The sequence below is a fragment of the Podarcis cretensis genome (genome assembly GCF_951804945.1).
Source record: "Podarcis cretensis genome assembly, chromosome: 1".
NCBI classification, from domain to species: domain Eukaryota; kingdom Metazoa; phylum Chordata; class Lepidosauria; order Squamata; family Lacertidae; genus Podarcis; species Podarcis cretensis.
The window spans coordinates 62,212,008-62,234,711 of NC_137170.1; the positions used below are offsets into that span (position 1 = coordinate 62,212,008).

The following is a 22,704-nucleotide window of genomic DNA, read 5'->3' on the forward strand; positions in this document are numbered from 1 at the left end:
AGAAGCAGCATCTGATTATAGGCAGAACACTGGGAATTTTTAAAATAAATTAGATAGGACACTGTAGGCTTGATTTAAATCAATATTTCAGAAAACATTTCAGGAAAAAAGCAAGAGCATTGAACCAATAGAAGGCTACTAGTGATAGTATTAACTGCAACTGTTTAGAGTTGGGACAAACTTGAGTTGTTGGATATTTCATAGGCCTATGCCGGTGAAGAATTTAGGTTTCTCTTCATCCCTTGCATTACATAGCATCTGACAAAATGATCCTGTAAACCTAATAAGAAACATAGTGTGACCAACTGCAAGCACTTGGGAATATTGCAGATTATAGAATTTTTATTGCTCACCTACACAATTGTTATTGTTATTTGGCAGCATTTGTTTAGAGGTTTTTAGGTGCTTTGTTACAGAATGCAGTATTATTATACATTTTCATAATTGCTCACCTATCTTGGACTATGTTGATAGAATCAAGACTAAAGCAAAACAAATATGTTGTCTGCCTAATAGAACTGAAATCCTTAGAGTTGAAAACAATGACCTATTTATATTTCTGTCTCAAAGGGAAGCTGACTTAAGTCTTGCATAGTCTATTTTTTAAAAAATAGAAAACCTGTACTTCCATCAAAGGTGCTTACTTAGGATCTCTCAACACAATAAAAACTGCATTTGGATCATGAACATACTGTTATAGTCATGAGCTCCTTCTACTTCTGTTGGAAAAATAGTTCTGGTCTTCTGGGATGGACCAGAAGTTAAAACTCTCATTTCTTTATCTCATCCTTCTTATATTAGCTGCTGCAGCTCATGGTGTTACTTTGCTGATGGGACTTGGTCCTTTATGTTCTCTTGTATTGATAGGCCTGTCTTTAGTTACCCAGTGTTTCATTCAGCTACAAAACATTGTAAGGTAATTTTGCTCTCTAATGTTGAAGCAGGGATAGAAGACTAACAGAGAACAGATATTGCTAATTAAGTTTTTGGCTGCCCTCGCTTTGCATTGTTAACAGTTATAAATTCACCAGCTTTTCTAGAATTTGGAGCCCCATGGTAGCAGGGCTAAACCATGTTGTTTGTCTTACTGGAACAGTGTTCCACTTTAAACTATCATCAGCATTACAGATGGTCTTCAGATAGCAAAAGCCTTTATATAAATCAAAATACTTCACACATGCATTTTGTCATTCAGAAATAAAATCCCTGTATAAATCTAGCCCAGACTTCCTCAACCTTGGCCCTCCAGATGTTTTTGAGACTACAATTCCCATCATCCCTGATCACTGGTCCTGCTAGCTAGAGATCATGGGAGTTGTAGGCCAAAAACATCTGGAGAGCCGAGGTTGAGGAAGCCTGATCTAGTCTCTCCTCCTCTTCTTCTTCTTCCTCCTCCTCTTGGCTGTGGCATTACTAAATAGTTAGATCCAACTCATTTGGGTAATTATAGGCCAGTAGCTCATATATCGTACTTGGGCAAGATAGCTGAGTAGATTGTGACTGTTCAGCTGCAGGCACTTTTGGATGAAATGGATTGTTATTATTTGCCCCAATTTCAGTCCAGTTTCACATTTTGGGACCAAAATGATCTTCAGGATTATCTTTTCCACAGGATAGATGAATAATGTAAACTTACTAATTCTCCAGGGTCTCTGAATAGTTTTCAGTTCCGTGGATTATGGTATCCTTAAGTGCTGCCTGGCAGGGGTAGGAACTGGATAATATTACATTGTGGTAGTTTTGTTTCTGTCAGAAAGCTTGCAGAAGGTGATGCTGAGGAGAAATGTTCTATCCCACAGGAATTTTATTAACAACTTTCTTAGCAGGCGTCTTCTTAATTTGCTTTAGCCATTCTTGGTTTGTTGCCTAGAATTATACATCACAGGGGAAAACTGCTAAACTCTGCCTGTGTATCATTCAACACAATTCCTTTACATTTCACATACTGTTTCCTCTTTGAATTACCTCTGTTGCATTCTGAAATTTCTCCTTCCCTGTCCCAATTGATTTGCTTATGGGAGAGCATTTCATTTCAGCATAATAGCATTAGTTCAGCAACATCTGCTGGCTGCAAAGCCATAGCTATTCCTTTTCACACAAGTGGTTATTGAAAGAAAGACTGGCTTGCAGCAAGGGTGGCTAATCTGTGGCCCTCCATATGTTATTGGGCTACAACTCCAAGCATTCCTGATGGCTGGGACGGATGATAGCTATAATTTATATTCCAAGCTTTGTGAAAGAAGCAAAAATGGTTGCATTTCCAACTTCATGAGATTGCTTGAACCACAAAAAGGGAACATGCAAATCAGGTGCCCTTCTAAGGTGTTCTGTTCCTAAATCAGGTTAGGGTGATCGTTGTCTATAGTCATTCTCACAAATCTATTAGGAATTTGTACACTGCATTTTGGTTTAAATATTTTGAGCTGGTTTCTGGTTTTGAATTAATTTTAAGGATATTTATTTCATATAAGTCTATATTTTTATAGATATATTCTGTAGCCTAATTTTTTATCCCTTGTTTGTGCAGTCATTAATCACTAAGAATACACAAGCAAGGGGTCAAAATTGAGGCTTCCTAAAGTTGACTGCAACAAGGTCATTTATTATCATTTTATTTTCATTGTTAATATAATCCCAGTACTTATCTAAAATGTATAGGTATGAGTTTAGCAAAGTATTTAATATTTTGTCTTGGAAAGAGATATTTAAATCACACTCTTCTCTGCAAGCCAGCTAGTTAGTAAATAAATAAGGCAAGCTAGCTTGAGGATAACCTCCTTCTGTCAAATAACTTCAATGAGATAAAGGATGATCTTATCAAAGCAAATGTAAAAGAGAAGCTTGCAACCTATTGATATGCACCCATCCTCCCCCAGCGTAGTCCATCTGCATCCTCCAAAGCAATTATTGTTGTGGTATTTTTCTGCTAAAATGTGAGGAAGGGAAAAGACTATCTGAATCTTCAAAGTGAGTTCAGAAAATCAGGAGCTGTGACACTGCACATTGCTACATAGGTCAGCAGTCAGTCTCCTGTACCCACCAAGAACTAAAGGAATTGTATTCATCAAAAGAAAAGAAGAGGCTGTGAAGATTCCTCTCTCTTTAATCACAGAAATCTGCAACATAAAATTCTTATTTCTCATTGCAACTGCAAGCTTCTAGCATGAGAAAAAGCAAATGCTTTGATGAAAATTATGTCAACCATATAGGACATTTACATAGTGAGCAGACTCAGATGGAATTGGTAAATCCCATGTATAAACAATTAAGAATACTGATTCTTGCCTTAGCCATCATCACTGCTCAGTTCAGTTTTCAGGAAATAGTTTGCTCCAATTAAATCAGAACAGACATTTCGTGTTTCTTTTTCTGTTGTATGAATAGACAACTAATAAAGAATTCAATACCAAAGTAAAAATGATAGGTGATAGCAGTCCCAATGCTTTTATAAAATGCAAAACGTCTCCTCATAGATACTTGCATGAATAGCACTACCATAGATACATGCACGGGAACTCCCCCCACCATCTCTTGCTGTGTCCGATGTTACACCAAGCAGAATAGTTTTGGTAAGGTGGCGGGCATGCTTTAGGAAGAATGAGCAAAAAATGGACACTGTATATGCCACTTTGTATCCTGGCCCACAATGTTTGAGGGAAAACACAAGTCTGAAGTGTTAAGGGAATAGAGCTTGGGCTTCGCTAGAACAAGTGTACATGTCTTTATCTAATTTCCAAAGAAGAGCACATGGAGGGCAAAAATAAGATGTATGACCAAAACCCTGTAGACATTTCAAAGTAAAGTGCAAGAAGCTTAAGGTGCTGCCAAGGAGGAGAGCAGCAGCGAAGAGCAGTATAAAATGAATTACTTGAACTGAATAATGATAAGCTGAAAATAAATTGAGCTGCAGCAGTTAAGATGGAGTGGAAAGGCTTAAAAGTAGAACAAGTGAGACCACCGAGATGTGGGCAATCCATATAGATGCTCCTATGTCCTAAGGCAGGTGTGGGGAATCTATGGCCTTCTAGATGTTGCTGAACTATAACTCCCCCAACAAGTGTAGCCAATGACCAGGGATGAAAGAAGTTTAAGTTCAGCAACATCTGGAGAACTAAAGGTGTCCCACACCTGCCCTAAGACTTGAATGGTGCAGTAGTTGCCCCTGTGATCTTGTGCTTCTTTGTCCTCTGTTATTTGAATTCACTGCTAGCTAACAATAATACAGCTCTGTTTCATAAATCTATCTATTTCAAAATAAATAAGAACAACAAATATCTAAATAGATGATACTGTAGATAGGAAAATACATGGTTGATTGATGTTAAGCCTAAGAGGAAATTCATTTCTACTGAATTTATACTCTGAATGCATGAGGCCATGGGGAAGTGCTAAACCATATTACTATCCAAGAAAAATAAGAATTTAAGTGCAGGATTATGCAGGAAGACAGGAGTAGTAAGATAAGTGTCTTTTCAGCAAGGCACAGAGCTTAGGAGGGATAGAAGCAATAACTTGAAATATCAAACAGAGAGCAATAACTGAAAACTGTGAGTGTTATACAATTTCATCAGGTATTCAAGTCAGAAATCTTCTGGGAGCTTGGGTGGCGGTCATTTGATGACTGGGTGCAACATCAAAATATCCGAGTCACAAAGTTCTACCAAAAATATTCTCAGCTGAAGGCAGAACAATAAATAGTGGATACTCCAGTGTAAAGAAAATGCTAATATATACAGAGAACAGCAAGGCAAAATATATAAGAGAAACATGCAAAAACAGTGCATAGGATAAAAATAAAAATATATTTAAAGCAACACAACTTGCCTGTTCATTAGAGCGTGATGCTGATAATGCCAGGGTTGCAGGTTCGATCTCTGTATAGCCTAGCTACAACATATTCCTGCATTGCAAGGGGTTGGACTAGATGATCCTTGGGGTCCCTTCCAACTCTATAAGTCTATGACTCTAATATTTCTAAAGTTACACTGAAATAATAAAATCTAGGAACATGCATATAGAATACAGTGCAGACATGGAAGGACTGGAGCAGACATCAGTAGAAATAAGGGAATCAAGATTATAGTGTCTTCATAGTATGCAAAGGTAGAACTCAAAGACTAGGAAAAGGAACAAAATCAGGTTGCACTAAGTGGACATTTGGCTCCATACCACATCATTAAGATAGACAAGTGCCTTCCAGTCTTTAACATCAGTGATTTTTGTGCTTTAAGACATATTCAGGGAGGAATAGAATTCTGTGACAAGTGTCCCCCAGCAATCAAGAACTGTGTAGTATGCATGCACCTTAAGGTCCAGGTACCTTAGGAACTGCTATACTTCAGCAGTATGCTAAATACAATAAGATGTGTTCCTTGTGTAGTAAGCTAAACTTGCAGCCACTGGAAAAAAAATGTATTCATATTTCTGCTTTCTTTAAATATGGGCATTCCTCATGAGGTGGCAAGAATTTTAGGAAAGCGACATTCTGAAGGAATGAAACTTTACTCCAAAATTGTAGAGATTTCATAGAAAAGGTCCCACCAAGTTTTGACATACAGCTATAGTGAACCAAAAGCAGCTTTTCCTGTGCAAATTTATGAGATGATCCTCACAAATAGTTTTACAGACACAGTTGTGCTCATTAGAGTTCCAGGGTTTGCTTCGTTTTACTGCATGATAGGTATGCATAGTCTTTTTTTATCAATTTCTTTATCCATTAGCACATGAAAGATGAACATTATTCTGTCAGCTCTTGGTGCTACTCAGAATGAAGCATTGTTTGTCTTTGCAGATAAATATTCCAACAGTTTGTTTTCCCAAATTAAAATGCACTTGAGGGCGGTTTGCAAATCGCAGCTATATCTGCAGTATAGAATGCATGGATACCACCTCCATTTTGCATGTTTTTGACAGCAAAATTTTATCTGCTTTCTGCTAAGAAAAGAAAGGCCCATTTAGAATGTAGCTAAATATGTCTTTCTTTCTACGGGTACCATTTCCATATATACAATGCACATAGAATGGTGTGAAAATATGTGTCATATAGCTTTGCAGTCAAAATAATAAAGGCTAGGTACATCATTCAAAATGTGTGTGAGCACAGGGAAATGGGGGATTACTATTTAGTAAGAAAAGAGACTTGAATATGCCCTCACTAAATCTATCAAATCCGTATTCATGTTTGGTTTAGTTTATGGTGTGCATAGCAACCCATATTATTGGTACATAAACTGAGAGCAAAAGTATTACTTCTCTATGCTGTCAATCAGTAGTGGTCTGGGGATAATCAGCATACCCTCCAACATTTCTGCGATGAAAATAGGGATGTCCCATTCCATAATGATAATTTTACCCCACACATCCTACTGAGTTGCCCTCGCCACTCTGGTCAGCTTCCAACATACATAAAAATATAATAAAACATGAAACATTTTCAAAAAACTTCCCTACACAGGATTGCCTTCAGATGGCTCAGGGGACAGAAAACTCCATACCCTCCAACATTTCTCCAATGAAAACAGGGACATCCTAAGGAAAAGTGGGACATTCTGGGATCAAATCAGAAACTGGGATGGCGTCTTTAAATCAGGGATGTCCCTGGAAAATAGGGACACTTGGAGGGTCTGCTTCAGTGGTCTATGCATTTTTATGTATTGCATAGGGATACATATTATAAAGGAATAAGAGGTTGCTTTGAAGCTTTATAACAGATAAAGAGGCAGCCTATTTTTCAGTTTGAATTTTTTTTATAAAAAAAATGTGTACAGGGAAGCAACCTGCCTCTTCAGCCGTTGAAATTTCTAATATCTGGCAGTGACTACATTTCTTTTGTATTCATGCATATTTTTGGATCTCAGCTATACAAGACATATTCAGCAGTTCAAAAGACTTGATTGTACTCTCATTTGAATGCACTCAAATGTATTGTCTAAGGGTGACCACAAGTGTGGTGCGAAAACATCCCCAAAACCCTAAGCAGGCAATAGTAGTGCTTAGTATAGCAAACACAAATGCATCCCCTTTTCTAGATTTTGCAGATGTGAAGCCAGTTTTTCAGAGGCCAAGGAAGTCATCCAAGTGCTGCAGAAGCAATTTAGCAAATCTGGCAATTTCACAGGTATTTCAATATATCCGTATTAAACAGAGCAAACAGAATGAGTAGATCAGAAAACTACGTGAAAACCTGAGCAAGCAGTAGTTATGCTGTCCTTTGATCACACCTAGGTCATATTCAGACTTTCAAGACAGCACCAACACTACTTGGATATATAAAGACAATGAACTTCAGCTTCTTCCCCTCTGTCTTGTGGCTCTGTAGGTGTGGATCCAAGACTTTACACACTTGTCATTACTGTTCATTACTGCTTCAGCTCCTTGGCAGTCATAGGCTGCTTTTTCTCTGCATGGCCCCAGTCAGAAGGTCAAAATTTAATTAACGATAATAAATGTATGGAGACTGTCATCATGCTATAAATATATTCTAAAGAAAGAAATTCAAATAACTACTTGAAAAAGAAATCTACTGAGTAATACATAACCAGTACTTCAAAATATAGGAATAGATGAAGTGGGGTCTGGGAATGCAAATTCAACTAGGGCACTGACCTTTACTGATCTTTATAAAATAGTGCAGCAGCAGAAATCTCAGGGTACAGACTAATTTAAAATTTTGGCACACAGTAGGGAGGAAAGGAGGGATAGGTGCTACTCTACTGCATATTTAAAAGCCTGTACAGTGAAGTGCTGAGGCCAAAATAATTTAAGGTCACTAATGGAAATATTTTAAATGAGATAATTAGTTATGTTTACTTTGGTAAGATGTTTCTACTTCACATTTCTTTACATAGCCAGCAGAATTCAAATAGGAAAACTTAAAAACAAAACAAAACCCACTTGTGTTTTTAAAGTTTTATTTCCAATCTGTGATTCATTTTGTATGAGCTTTCTAGATTGGAAAATGGAAAGAAATGTATATTCATTTGTCTAGGGGCAAAAATAGTACAAACAATTTATATTACACTGAATAATGAAATGGCCTATTATGGAAATGTAAAAGTAAACATGCTTTTTGACATCTTTTCAATCTTTCTTTAAAAATTAAATTTGAATTAGAATAGTTCTTAAACAAATTCAGTTGTGCCATCCCCTGGAGATGATGAAAAGGAACATTATGGGGAAATATAGACTGCCGTGATTTGAATATTGGCATCATTCTTGCAGCCTGCAACAGAGATAGGGGACTTGTGGCCCTTCAGATGTTGGATTTCCATTAGCCTCAGCCAGCATGGCTAGTAACCAGAGTTGATGGGAACTGGGCAGGAATAGACTGACATTCTGAGCTTTGGTGAACTTTAGATAGGATTATAGCAATGTGCTATATGTGGGACTGCCTTTGAAGCTGATTCAGGAACTGCATCTGGTACAAAATTAAGCAGCTAGATTGATGACAAGTCAGCCTGGACATATAACACCAATTCTGGCATGACTACCAATTAGCGGCTACCGGTTAGGTTTGGGGCTCAATTCAAAGGGCTGGTTTTAAGGGCTCAGGATCCCAATGCCTCAAGGACCACATCTCTCCACATGAATCAACTCAGAGCATGTGAGCCATCATCTGAGGCCCCTCTTCTTATGCTGTCACTACAGAAGGTCCAGAAGGTGGCAGCATTAGAACAGGCCTTTTCTGTGGTCGCCTATCACTTGTGGAATGCTCTCCCCAGGGAATCATGTCTATCTATTTTAGGCAAAAGAAAAAAGAAAAAAAGCCCAAACTTTTGTTTTTTTAAAAAATATTTTTTTATTATTTTCCAATATCATTCCAATAACAGCCTCATTATAACAATACCAATTTTATCCAATTAATACAATTCTTAATACAAATTTCTCAAATTTCAAATTATACAATTTAATTAAACTGGCCCCCTCGCATGCTAGAGTTGAGTACATTCTTCTAAGCTATAATCTTGTGCTTTCTATTCATGTTGCTATAATAAAGGTAAAGGTAAAGGGACCCCTGACCATAAGGTCCAGTCGTGACTGACTCTGGGGTTGCGGCACTCATCTTGCTTTATTGGCCAAGGGAGCTGGCGTACAGCTTCCGGGTCATGTGGCCAGCATGACTAAGCCGCTTCTGGCAAACCAGAGCAGCGCACGGAAATACCGTTTACCTTCCCGCCGGAGCGGTACCTATTTATCTACTTGCACTTTGACATGCTTTCAAACTGCTAGGTTGGCAGTATCAGGGACCGAGCAACGGGAGCTCACCCATCGCGGGGATTTGAACCGCCGACCTTCTGATTGGCAAGTCCTAGGCTCTGTGGTTTAACCCACAGTGCCACCTGCGTCCTTGTTGGTATAATAGGTAATTGATAAAGTTTCAAGTGAGGAACTTTAGCTGCAATCCTTATTCTTTCCTGTGTGTGACAGTTTTTTCCATAATACTTTCCCATCCATATATGGTGTGGTATCCTTTATTCCTGCAACTGTTGATGGTTCCCATCATGTCCCGGGAGAAGCTGTCATCACACAGTTCCCCAAAGTCACTGCATCGGTTCGTCCCATGCTTCGGCTTCCAGTAAACAAGCCGTCTTCACCATTTTCCCACCTAGACTTTTTTGCCCAGACTTTTGGACTTTAATTTGAAGGGTTTCAGGCATCTATGGCCTATTTTAGTGGGGCAGGATCTGTAAGACCTGTCTTTTATCTGTATAGAGGTGCTTTTAGGTTTTTATGATTTCTTATTTATTAAACTTACTAGTTGCTTGTCATCCAAAGCATCCCCAAGTGATTTAAGTTGAAAAGATTTACAAATGCATTATACCATAGAAGAATGGGGTGGGGGAATCATGCAACCCAATAATATTCCATGCAACATATTGAGGGGAAAACAATAGCATTACACATAGAATAAACAAAAACAATACTCCCATGTACTAGCACCATTGATGCCCTTTCCCAGAACCATTCACATCAACCTGCTGTTGTTTTTTAAAATCTGCCCAGCCCACCAAGAAGTCTGGCGTCAAGGCCAGCTGCTGTGGTTGGGTCCACCAAGGATGTTCCAGGGATGCGGGTGGGTTATCCAGGGATGGCCCTCTTTCTTTCACAGGGAGCAGCAGCAAAAGCAGGGCAGCAAGTTGGTTTAAGTTTTACTGACTGGCTGCTGCTATCTTGCCTCTGATGGGGGGGGGCGTGTTTTACTGACTCTGTTCATTTTAATTGGTCTTAATGTAAGTTTGCTTTTGTGGGTCACTTTTGTGAGGAGAGCGACATGCCGCATTGGCCTGAATATTAGCCTCACTCTCCCACCCCAATTCTGACCATGAAAAGTTAAAGTGTGGCTTAAATTCGTGGGCTTTTACGATATCGCTGTTGAAACAGACATATGGTAAAATGGAACAGGTGTGAGTGCCTGCGGAATTTTAAGCGAGCTGCTTATATTCGGGTATTCTCTCCCCCCCCCCCTCGAATTTTAAAGGTGTGGCTTATATTCTGGCCAATACAGTAGTAATAATGGTAGCAGTAGTGATAGCAATAATATAGAAGTCCCTTGTGTACCTTCTAGTAAGGGCCACTTGATGCGATGTTTCTTTCTCTCCCACATGCTCAATTGTATGCAGAATTGAATATGTAAAAAATTCCCCTTTCTGAGTTCTTATCCTTGAACATGGATACCTCATTGTACATCTCAGTATTCAGATCTCTTATGAATATATGAATTAGTACAGAGCACAACAGAGTTCATTTGGTTATTTCCCTCCATTGTGAAAAGTCAGTTTTTCTTTTCATGTATATCTACCCTCAATAAAAGCACTGTATCTCTTGCTGTTCAGCAAGGTTGATGGTAAGGTGAGCAAAAATCTTCCTGTTGTCAAATGCTATAGCTGGAATTAAAGCAGCAGAGTTCAGTTCACCAGCTACTTGATAACTACTTTGCTACTTTGATCTCCTGTACTGCCTTCTATATGAAAAGATAAAAACACCTTGCAGTTACTAATTAATCTGTAGACCACTACTGAGTGATTTAGTAGAATTATCCAATTTTCAAGGCTACATCTCTTTCTTTGTAACTGTACGTTCTTAAAATAATCTCCAAGGCTTTGATATGAAAATTTGTCTGATACAGACAATGGAATTAGAATGGGATGAGAATAGTTTCTTTAGTAAAGGTAAAGGTAAAGGGACCCCTGACCATTAGGTCCAGTCGCGACCAGAGCAACGCACGGAAACACCGTTTACCTTCCCGCGGGAGTGGTACCTATTTATCTACTTGCACTTTGACATGCTTTTAAACTGCTAGGTTGGCAGGAGCAGGGACTGAGCAACGGGAGCTCACTCCATCGTGGGGATTCGAACTGCTGACCTTCTGATCAGCAAGTCCTAGGCTCTGTAGTTTAACTCACAGTGCCACCCGTGTCCCTTTAAATGTATCTAAACACACGGAAAATCTATAAATTACATCATGCTTTGCCACAGCTATCATATTAACTTTGACAATAATCTACAGCAATTTCTTATAAGTAAACTTAATTAATGTAAATATTAGTTTCTTGTAGGGAAGCATTTGAGATTAGAATTTAAGCGTTTATTAGTCATTATTTCAATGAGCTTCCATTTTTATGAATGGATGAACATCTGTCATAAATAATAAAAGTTCACATATTTTGTGTGGTCTTTGACAGCTGCATCAAAACACAAAGTGTGATGCTTTCAAAAATAAATGTGCAGCTCACAAATTACTATTCAGTTGTGCCACCACCCTCCATGTAATTTTGCAATGCTTCTGCTGCTTCCTTTCACCTGCTTTGCTATGTGATTGTTCAGTGTCTTCTGGCCTTGACTGTGTCAAAGGCAAGGGGTGAATGAGCAGCAGGAATGGTGAAAGCTGTTATTGCACATTCAGGCCTCATGCTATGGTACTGAAGATGTTGCTCTTGTCTTTTTTCCATTGCCTTAAAGACCCAGTACTCATTTTGGATTAAGAGAATCAGACAACCACAAGAGAAGTTTTTATCCTGCATTTGACGCATACTACAGTGCATTGGAAGACACATGCATGTCACTGGTTCTCCAATCTTATACCTTTAAGAATATAAAAAGAGAGTGAGAGAGCTTCACCTGTACAGAAACTATTTGCACTGTGTTGACAGATGATAGAATTTCTTCAAGTTCCTCTTCATAAAAAGAGAAAAGAGCTTGGGAGGGAAGCAGATGAAGTTTTATATATAGAGTTACAAGCTTGGTGGATCAGGGGAATGCTGTGGATGTAGTGTATCTTGATCTCAGTAAGGCTTTTGACAAAGTCACCCATCATATTCTTGCAGAGAAGCTAGTAAAACTTGAGCTGGACAAGGTAACTGTTAGGTGGATTTGTAGTTAGTTGACTGACTGAATCTAAAGAGTGCTCACTAATAGTTCTTCATCATCCGCCCCGACCTGGCCACAGTGATCCATGCGACGATCATCTCCAGGCTTGACTACTGTAATTCGTTCTATGCGGGGCTGCCCTTGAAGCTGACCCAGAAACTCCAGAGGGTGCAGAATGCTGCAGCGAGGCTCCTCATGGGGTCTCTGCCATGGGAGCATATTCACCCAGTGCTTTTCAAACTGCACTGGCTCCCGGTAGAGTACAGGGTCAGATTTAAGATGCTGCTTTTGACCTTTAAAGCCCTTCATGGCCTAGGACCCTCATACCTACGGGACCGCCTCTCCCGGTATGCCCCACGGAGAGCCTCAAGGTCCATAAATAGCAACACCCTAGTGGTCCCGGGCCCTAAGGAAGTTAGATTGGCTTCAACCAGAGCCAGGGCCTTTTCAACTCTGGCTCTGGCCTGGTGGAACGCTCTGCCTCATGAGACCAGGGCCCTGCAGGATCTGATTTCTTTCCGCAGGGCCTGTAAGACAGAGTTGTTCTGCCTTGCCTTTGGCTTGGAGCCAGTTTGATTCCCTCCCTCCCTCTCTTTCCTTTTTCTTTTCCTTTCTCCTCCTGTGATGAGGCTACATTTTAATATTTTAATGTTTCAATATTTTAATGTTGTATTTTAATTTTGTTTTTAAGTTGTAATCATTCAACTTGTTTTTATTATTGCTTGTAAGCTGCTTTGAGCCCAGCGTTGGCTGGGGAGGGCGGGGTATAAATAAAAATTATTATTATTATTATTATTATTATTATTATTATTATTATCCTGGAAAAACGTGACAAATGGGGTGCTGCAGGGCTGTGTCCCTGGCCCATTGTTGTTCAACATCTTTATAAATGACTTGAATGATCTACTCATTCTGTCTGCAGATGACACCAAACTGGGATGGGTAGCTAATGCTGCAGAAGACAGAATCAGGATTTAATATGACCTTAACAGATTGGCTAACTGGACCAAAATTAACAAAATGAATTTCAATAGGGGCAAATGTAAGGTTCTGTTCTTAGACAGCAATAACTAGCTGCATAAATCTAAACTAAGTACATGTGGGAAAGACCTAAGGATCTTAGTAGACTACAAGCTTAACAAGAGTCAACAGTGTGATGCAGCAGTAAAAAAAGAAGCAGCTATTCTAGGCTGCATCAACAGAAGCAGAGTGTCCAGATCAAGGGAAGTAATAGTACCTCTCTATTCTGCCTTGGTCAAACTACACCTGAAGTACTGTGTCCAGTTCTGGGCACCACAATTTAAAAAGCTGGAACATGTGCAGAGGAGGGTGACCAAAATGATCAAGGGTCTGGAAACCAAGACTTACGGGGAACTGTTGAGGGGGCTGGGTATGTTTAGCATGGAAAAGAGAAGACAGAGAGGAGATACGATAGCCATCCAGGGCTGTCACCTGGATGATGGAGCAAGCTTGTTTTCTCCTGTTCTGGAGGGTAGGACCCAAATCAGTGGCTTGGGAGATTTTTAAGCAGAGGTTGAATGGCCATCTGTCATGAATGCTTTAGCTGAGATTCCTGTGTTGCAGGAGATTGGGCTAGATGGCCCTTGGGATCCCTTCCAACTCTATGATTCTAAGTTTGGTGCTAAGGTGTCCACTAAAGTGTTCAGGTGAATCAAAAATTGCAGAATGCCTATAGCGGGAGCTTGGCATTAAAGATGTGAAAATAAATACTGTTGTTATCTCAAAATACCCTCTTCCAAGTTTCCTATATCAATAGAGCAATAGTAACTTGGAAGAGATACCATTAGACATCTGCTCCAGTGCTTTACTATGTGCTGAAATTCTTACCTAGAGCATCCTTGGCAGATACATCTCTGGCCTCTCTTTAATAATCTCTAGTGATAAAAGTTCCATAATTTCTCACAGTTGTTTGATCCTTAGTCCATCTGGCACATTGCAAACCTTGTTCCCTCACAGCCAGCCTGTTTGCATGCTGCTGGTGCTCAATTCACAGTTGTGCCCTGCTTTTCTCACAATGACAATGGGGAAAAGTTCCATCTTCTTCATGACAAACATTTGATATATACAGTTTTAAACCTGTTCTACTAGCTCCACTTAATCTTCTTTCCCCAAGCTAAGAATGCCTAGTCCATTCATTATTGTCCTTGTATAGCGCATATTCCAAAACCTCTGCTGCTATTCTCTGGATCCTCACCATGCTGACAGCATTCACATAATAAATGGATATTCACATTCTAAATCAAAGTCGAAGTGATGTGATGCTCTAAAGGAAGCCTTCCCTTGTCTGAATAGCAAGTCAGTAATAACCATCTGTAGCTTGGAGATACAGTTGTTCTGCAGATGCACTTTGAAATGGTTGTGGCCATTATATGAACATTAGAGTTGATAAGTATGTGGCTTTTGGTAAGTTCTGTACTCTTCTCATGGTTTCTTTTCAGCAGTGAACTAAGTAATCAGAACTGTATATAGTCAGGAAATGGGGAACTTAGAAGAGATTCTCTCTGAAACCCATGTTGTAACTTTCTTCCAGATATAAATAAAACCATTGATCCATTCACTATTGTAAATGAAGGCCAGTGTGTTGTGGTGAATAGACTTTTGGGAGACTTGGTCACCACCACATATTGACTTCTATTCCTTCCCTGCTTTACTCTCCCTTCCAAAGTTAATCCTTCTTTGGTTCAGATTGCTTGAAGCCAATAGGAAACATGTCTTCCTACAGCCTGTCTAAGCAAATTGTCAGCTTGCTGGGAAGAGGAAGAGTTAACTTTTGATGGAGCAGGAAGAGAAACCTCCAACTTTCCGCTTGCCTTTCTGTCCTTTCAAATTTGCATTTTTTTTACATATCTGTTTATTGATCCTACCACCTCTAATTGCCTCTAATCCCTGTATCTCAAAAGGAGGTAAATCTACGGATTTTTTAGCATCCATCCTCTACAAAAAGGGGACAGATGCTCTGCAAAAGGATGTATTGAGGGTAATAACTCCAGAAATCTAGGGAGAAATGTATAACAGAGCTAGTATTTAAGCTGCATGCTCCTGTAGAGATAATATTCATATTCATCCCTAGATAGCATTTTTGTTCTACTCTATTCTGATTCTATCCTTTTTTTAACTATATAGGGGGTTTTTTCTGTCTAAAATTTGTAGGCTGTCTGCCATGAATCAAAACCTGAAATGGAAGTGGTCCATGTCAGGCTTCTGCATCTAATGTATCTTCTGCTGTGTTCAGCCATTGTAGTAACCATTCATTAGTTATAACTAGCTTTTCAAATGTCAGATCAGCAAGCTGAAAATTTATTTTCCCTCCCTCCCCTTGCTCACTTTCTCTTGCATTGTTTTCTTGTAGAACGTGATGAATGTGACAGCGGACAGCACAACTGTGATGAGAATGCAATCTGTACTAACACAGTCAGGGGACATAGCTGCACCTGCAAGCCTGGATATGTGGGGAATGGGACCATCTGCCGAGGTGGGTCTGTTTCTCCAACAACTTGATAAAATGAGTATACACTATTAATATTCCTTGACAGTTGCCTAAGTTCAGCCTCCACAAGATGCTGGGCTGTGTTAGGAATTCACTGTCTGATTTATCATCTGGCAACTATTGCATGCACAGACATTATGAGAATTGATTTTTGCATAATCTACTACTCAGGAAAGGTATTCTGAGGCACTTAAAATACCTTTGGTTTACTGCTCATGAATATGATTATTTACATAGGTTATTAACTCTTTTCATTGTGGTATAAACTGCATTTTTGAACTATACAGTGTAATGGATCCCACAGTTATCTTTTGGGGTAGGTACATGTGGATTTTAAGCTAGAATAACTGTCTTTTAAACAAGATCCATGTGGCTTTTAAACTGTGACCATAATTTTCTTTTATAGTAGAGTAAGCTGCCAAGAACCACTGAATATGTGGAGTGGTAGACAGATATGATTTTTGTTCTTGATGCAGTTTGCTTTATGGTGCATTAATAAACTTGTCTGCATTTCTGAGATACCATTGCTATTGTAGGTTCTGAGTAGACTATAAAATATACATTATTCAACATCAGTTTGTATACAATAACATGGTAGTTTGTGGAGGATTATTAAATAAAGATGAGACTCTTCAAGGGAGATGGCACCACTCACTTATCCAGTAGCTGGGAAATTACTACAATACTCAAAAGTTATTCATTGTGGAATTTATTCTTTTGCTTATTATTATTAATAAGAAAACTGCATCTAAAAAGAACTATTAGATTGCAGTTCCATACCAACTCACCTTACCTTCCTTACTCAGTGGGAGTTACTTCTGAATAGACATTTATCAGATTACGCTGGTAAAATACCACGGAGGCAGTCACTGTTTCCTGGCTTTAAAACCATTGGATGACGTGCTGTAAATTACTTGCTTTCATAATGAGTCATTTAGGACAATTGACACAATTAAGATTACAGGTGGAAAGGTTTACCTAGACGGTTATCAACTGGCTTTATCCCCCCCCCCCCAAAAAAAAAGCAGAAACTTGATCGGGCAGAAATTTTTAGAAAGGAATTGGTCCATACTCCGTCGAATATGGTCACATTTGAAGGCAACATAGATAACCAACCACTCTTGAAATGAAACTAGATTTTGCACAAATGTTTACCACAAAAGTTGTTTTCAAGCATTTACTTGAGTATACAAAAAAGTGAAACTAAGGGCTGGGGAAGGGGCATATGTGCAAGAGTCCCCAGTCACCTGGCTGGTCACCCGACCTTTGTGCAGTTTGCATGAAGGTTTGATGAGAAGTTTAAAATGCATTTGTCTGAGCATGCTTAGAAACTCTTACTGCAGTTGGAGAAATTTCCACTAATGGGGAAATTTCCTGTTTTACTTATTTTGAGTTCATATAAATTGCCAAACACCATTTTTGTGGTGACCATTTGTGCAAAATCTAGTTTATTTCAAAAGAAGTTATTGTAGATAAGTCTTCAAATGTTACCACATTTGGCGGGTAGACAATTAAGGAAGGTTATGCATTTGTGTGCCACAATCTAAGTCAAAGTATCTACAGTGCTGAGATGGTGTCCTAGACCAGGGGTAGGCAACCTAAGGCCCAGGAGCCAGATCTGGCCTAATCACCTTCTAAATCTGGCTCACGGACGGTCCGGGAATCAATGTGTTTTTACATGAGTAGAATGTTTCCTTTTATTTAAAATGCATCTCTGGGTTATTTGTGGGGCATAGGAATTTGTACATTATTTTTTTCAAAATACAGTCCAGCCCACCACATGGTCTGAGGAACGGTGGACTGGCCCACGGCTGAAAAAGGTTGCTGACCCCTGGCCTAGACTGTGTTTTAAATGAAAGAGTTGGACTTGTGCATGCCATTTGCCTATGGCTGCAATCATTAAAAAGCCATTTTCCCAATGGGTCTCAACCATTGACTGTGGTAGAAGGATTCTAAGATTTAGCCAACTTGACTAGAATGGAAGCTAGCAAGATTGGGGCCATTGTGCTACTGTATGTACTTAGACAATATTTAGAGATTATTTCTATGAGAGATTCAGAATTACAAAGATAGTGCATATGCGAAGAAACATTTTACCCACAAAGGTATATTAATGTGCTTTATGGTTTAAATTCAGCATGTACACACCCCTCTCAAATAAGACCTTCATTTTAGGTCATTGTTCTAGGGAACAATCTAGACAGAGTTAAACACTTGCAGCACAGTCCTATTCATGAATACGTGAACATTGCATTGAGGTTAGTGGGACTTACTCTTAAGTAAGTGTGTATAGGATTGCCATCTTCATGTATTTCAGAGGGTAAGCTTTAAGCCAGGGGTTGGCAAACTTTTTCAGCAGGAGGCCAGTCCACTGTCCCTCAGACCTTGTAGGGGGCCAGACTATAATTTGAATAAATAAATAAATAAATGAACAAATTCCCACAAATAACCCAGAGATGCATTTTAAATAAAAGGACACAGCATTCTATGCAAGAGCACCAGGCAGGCCCCACAAATAACCCAAAGATGCATTTTAAATAAAAGGACACATTCTACTCAGGTAAGCCACCCCCCCGACTCTCCCCTCCCTTCTCCACAGCACCGGATGAGCCCCGGTGGCTGCTTACCTGTGTCTTGCGAGCATCAGGGGCTGACGGCGGCAGGACGATGAGTGGCGCATGAAAGGGCTCCGGAGAGGGGCTGGCAGCAACAAAGCGCAAATTGAGCCTGCTTACAATGGTGGTCACTCGTGTGTTAATGCTGCTGCTGTTGGCACCAACAAAGCCCAGCCCCCTTCCTCTTGGCTCTAGGCAGGGCAGGGAGAAGCCAGGAGAAGGGAGGGAGGAGGCACCGCCGAACACACGCGCTGGCGCAGCCCGAACAATCTGATCCACATGGCGATTCCCAGACCATTCACAGGCTGGATCCAGAAGGCAACCGGGGCCGGATTCAGCCCCTGGGTCTTAGTTTGCCTACCCATGCTTTAAGCACATGCTTAACTCCATCACTGAAATCAGTTGGACTTTAAGGTGCTCAACATTAGCTGTGTCGTGCCCCTAGGTAGTAGTAACAATGCTGTGATTAAATAAAAAGGATAACACTGAGAATAAACCTATTCAGAAAACTTGAACAGTAACAAGCCACAATATTTCCCCAGTGAAAAGAACAAATTAATGTACAAAAATATTGTATAGTTTTCCATGAATACTGCACACTAAAGCTTTTCACAACATGATTAAGGAAAAGATTCTGTGAGACGGGACATATGAATTATCAGTAAGGAGACTTATAAAACTGTGTTTGAAAAATGAACACAGAATAGACCCAAGGGATATTAAAAAAGTAAAATGCGTTGGGAAAAAAGCACTTTACAATTGCATAGAAAGTAAACGAAATGGGCAAGTTATGCCTGATAGAGATGAAAGGGGCTGATACTTCTTGGCTCCTCTTCTGATATTACTTAATCTTGCCCATGTTGACTTGATGCCTCATCTCTAGCTGAAATGAAGCTTAGGGACATGCAACTACATTTGCTCACACCAATCCCTTCTTACCTTTGTCCTCCATCTCTCTTTTTGTTGTTTCCATCCTGCTGAAGAAATAAAGTAGATGTGATCTGGAATATCCATGATCAGGATCTTCAGATAACATGAGCACAGTTGTACTGAAGAATGTGAAAATGACACAAATATGGGAGGTGACCATTTTTCCCTGAAGCACCTCCATCGGAGATGGGTGGACGAGTAGTGTTTTATTAGTTTCACAGAGAGAGGGGGGAGAAGGAGATATACAAGTACCTTTATGAGATCTGCTGATTACCTCCAGGGGTGATACCTGTCCAGGTTGCAGTGCGACATCACTGTCTAGCCATGGAGCGAGTGTGCTTCTTTGCTTCATGCTGTGGCACAACACAAAGGGAACCATCACAAATGGCAGCAAGTCAAGACTTATTTCATGAACTCAAAAATATGCTTGCCCTAATAAAAGAGACTGCAAGAATAGACTGTACAAATATAGTACTTTGAACTTTTTCCTGTTCAAGATTTAGCTGTCTTATTTATTGTTAGAAATGAATTATCATCAGTGTCAGGCAGTGACCTTGATGAGTTTTCTTTTCTGATTGTAGCAAGGCTAAATTTAAGTGAGTTTTCTATATTCATTTCCAGAAAGTATTTATTTTATTTATTTATTTACTCAGCTTATTTCTTCTGCTAAAGGTATCTTCAGTTTAGTGACCTTGGATGCTCCTGCTTTCTACTTGTGTCATTCTGAAGCTGTTGGGAACAACAACTGTAGCTGGTGTAAAATTTGTGTGGATTTGTCATCCTTATGAAGATGTTCACTTGAAATGTGCCTGCTTAGCTCATATCTTCTATTGAAACTTGTAATTCCACTTCATGTCATACTGGCTAGGATTTATAGGCTCTTACGATAGAGTTTCAACAATATGACAATAGACAGTATGCTATATCTTTTACAGCAGTTGTCCTACTTTTTTGCTGACCCTGTTTCAGACATCCAAAAGTTACCCAATACTGAAGAGGAGAAATTGCATGACTGCATCACGCAGCATTTTATTCTACTGTGACCAATATATGGTCTGTTCAACCTATGCAGTCATTAGATAGAAACACACCATTTAGCAACACAATTGCAGGCATAAGTCCCTGATCCCCAAAACACACAGCAATAAATTAACACGCCTTAAAGTCCATGGAAGCTTCCCATTGCACCTTACCTGAATGTGCACATTTTAAAGATTTTTGTGTTAGCATTCTAGTTCCCCATCCATTTGTCTTTGGCCAAGTTCACTACGGTTCCAGAGACACTGCTCATGCCTTTTGGACTTGTGCTTGCCCAGTCTTTCATTTATTTTATTTCCAACATGATTTATATAATATAATCATCAAAATGTCTAAGCGGCTTGCACACTCTTACCATTTTTGTATACCTCTGGGAACCAGTGTTTTATGTGATAATGCACAGAATTATAATGCACATAGAATCATAAAATTGTAGAGTTGGAAGGGACCACAAGGATCATCTAAGTCCAGGCCCCTACAATGCAGGAAGCTTTTATCCAGTGTAGGGCTCATGTGTATCTAAGTGCAGGGCAGGCTTATAATGTTAATTATGGCAGGTTTATTCAGGCAGCTTTTTTATTTTTTTATTTTTTATTTGCCCTCATGCTTGGTTTGCCTTGGAGTCAGTGGGCACAAATCAACCCCTCCGACTGTAAGTACCTCTGAGGCAAAGAAGTGGGACTGAACAGCTAGAACTTTCTCAGTCTGTGATGGAGTCCAGTATTTCTTTGCTGACAGCTAGCAGTTCTCAGGCTGAGGGAACAGTTCCAACAGAGGAATTCTATGGATAAGAGAGTGGGGCTGAGCAGCTGGAACTTGCTCAGCCCAGGATGGAGGTAAGTACAGTGGTACCTCTGGTTGTGAACGGGATCTGTTCCAGAGGCCTGTTCGCAACATGAAAAGAGCACAACCCGCAGTGGTGCGTCTGCACACGCGTGGGTTGCGATTTGGCGCTTGTGTGCATGCGCGAGCGGCGAAACCCAGAAGTAACCCTTTTCAGTACTTCTGGGTCACCGCGGGACGTAACCTGAAAGAACGTAACCTGAAGCAAACGTAATATGAGGTATGACTGTATTGCTAGTTTATGTCCTGCTTAGGGAACTGCATAGTCAGCGTTCATCAGACCAGGCCAGCAAAGCACCGCTGGCAAATCCTCAAAACTTGGTTGGTTTAACTCTGTATTTAATAAGAAAACGTCAGTCCTTATTCATTCATTTAAAGCATTTACCCCATTCTTTACCTGTAAAGGTTCCTAGAATGGCTTACAGGTCAATAAAAAGCAAGGCAGTTCCTTGAGCTTACGATCTAAAAAAACATGATGCAATAACAATAGAGGAGGGAGGAAGAGGGAAAAATCTCAGGCACTGGTTCTTAAAGTTATAGATTTGCTGTAACAAAAGGCTGGGATACAAAATGCTCATGGAGAGGAGAATCCAAAGCATATGGTCTCTCAGCAGAGCTGATAGAGTGGCTCTGGTTCATAGCATCTCCCTCTCCTATCCTAGCAATGTAATGTTTGTTTCTCAGCAAAGCCGATAGAAGCTGCCTTTTCTGATGGGTGCATTTTAAACCAGACTCTATGTCCTTCCCGGTTTTCCCTCGCCACATCATGTCATCTACTATTATTTATTAATTTGTAAGATTTCTTAAACCCTGACTTTCATTCAAATGATTTTAAAGGTAGCTTACAAAGAAACATGTAGTAATGTGATACCTCCTCCAAATTCATAGACACAATCTAATAGTTCAGGGGCCAGCAAACTTTTTCAGCAGGGGCCTGGTCCACTGTCCCTCAGACCTTGTGGGGGGCCGGATTATATTTTGAAATAAAAAATGAACAAATTCCTATGCCCCACAAATAATCCAGAGATGCATTTTAAATAAAAGGACACATTCTACTCATGTAAAAACACGTTGATTCCCAGACCGTCCGCTGGCCGGATTTAGAAGGCTGTTGGGCCAGATCCAGCCCCTGGACCTTAGTTTGCCTACGCATGCAATAGCTCATAGTACATTAGCTGATGGATGGGACCAGAATATGCTTACTTTCAATTCTGAAGTCCTAAAACAAATAGAAGATTGAAGATTGTATTCTTTCTGTCAGGGAGTGGAGACGCAGAGGGTGGGGCCAGGCTGGTCTTTCCTTGCCGTGATGTGGGTCCCCTGTCCAAGGTAGAAGGGTGCTTCCTTTCTGCTCCTGGTTCCAGGGCAACAGGATAGGCATCTGCTGTAGGACAGCATCTACTC

At 39.9% G+C, this 22,704-nt stretch overlaps 1 protein-coding gene across 4 annotated transcripts in view; it reads left to right on the forward strand.

Moving 5' to 3' along the window:
• NELL1 (neural EGFL like 1) overlaps positions 1 to 22,704 on the forward strand; it is a 372,071-nt gene that overhangs the window by 224,431 nt on the left and 124,936 nt on the right. For all 4 annotated transcript variants that reach the window (XM_079966358.1, XM_079966357.1, XM_079966360.1 and 1 more), the window contains one exon: positions 15,737 to 15,859. In XM_079966358.1, coding sequence (XP_079822484.1) covers positions 15,737 to 15,859 — 123 coding nt within the window. The remainder of the gene's footprint in view (positions 1 to 15,736; positions 15,860 to 22,704) is intronic.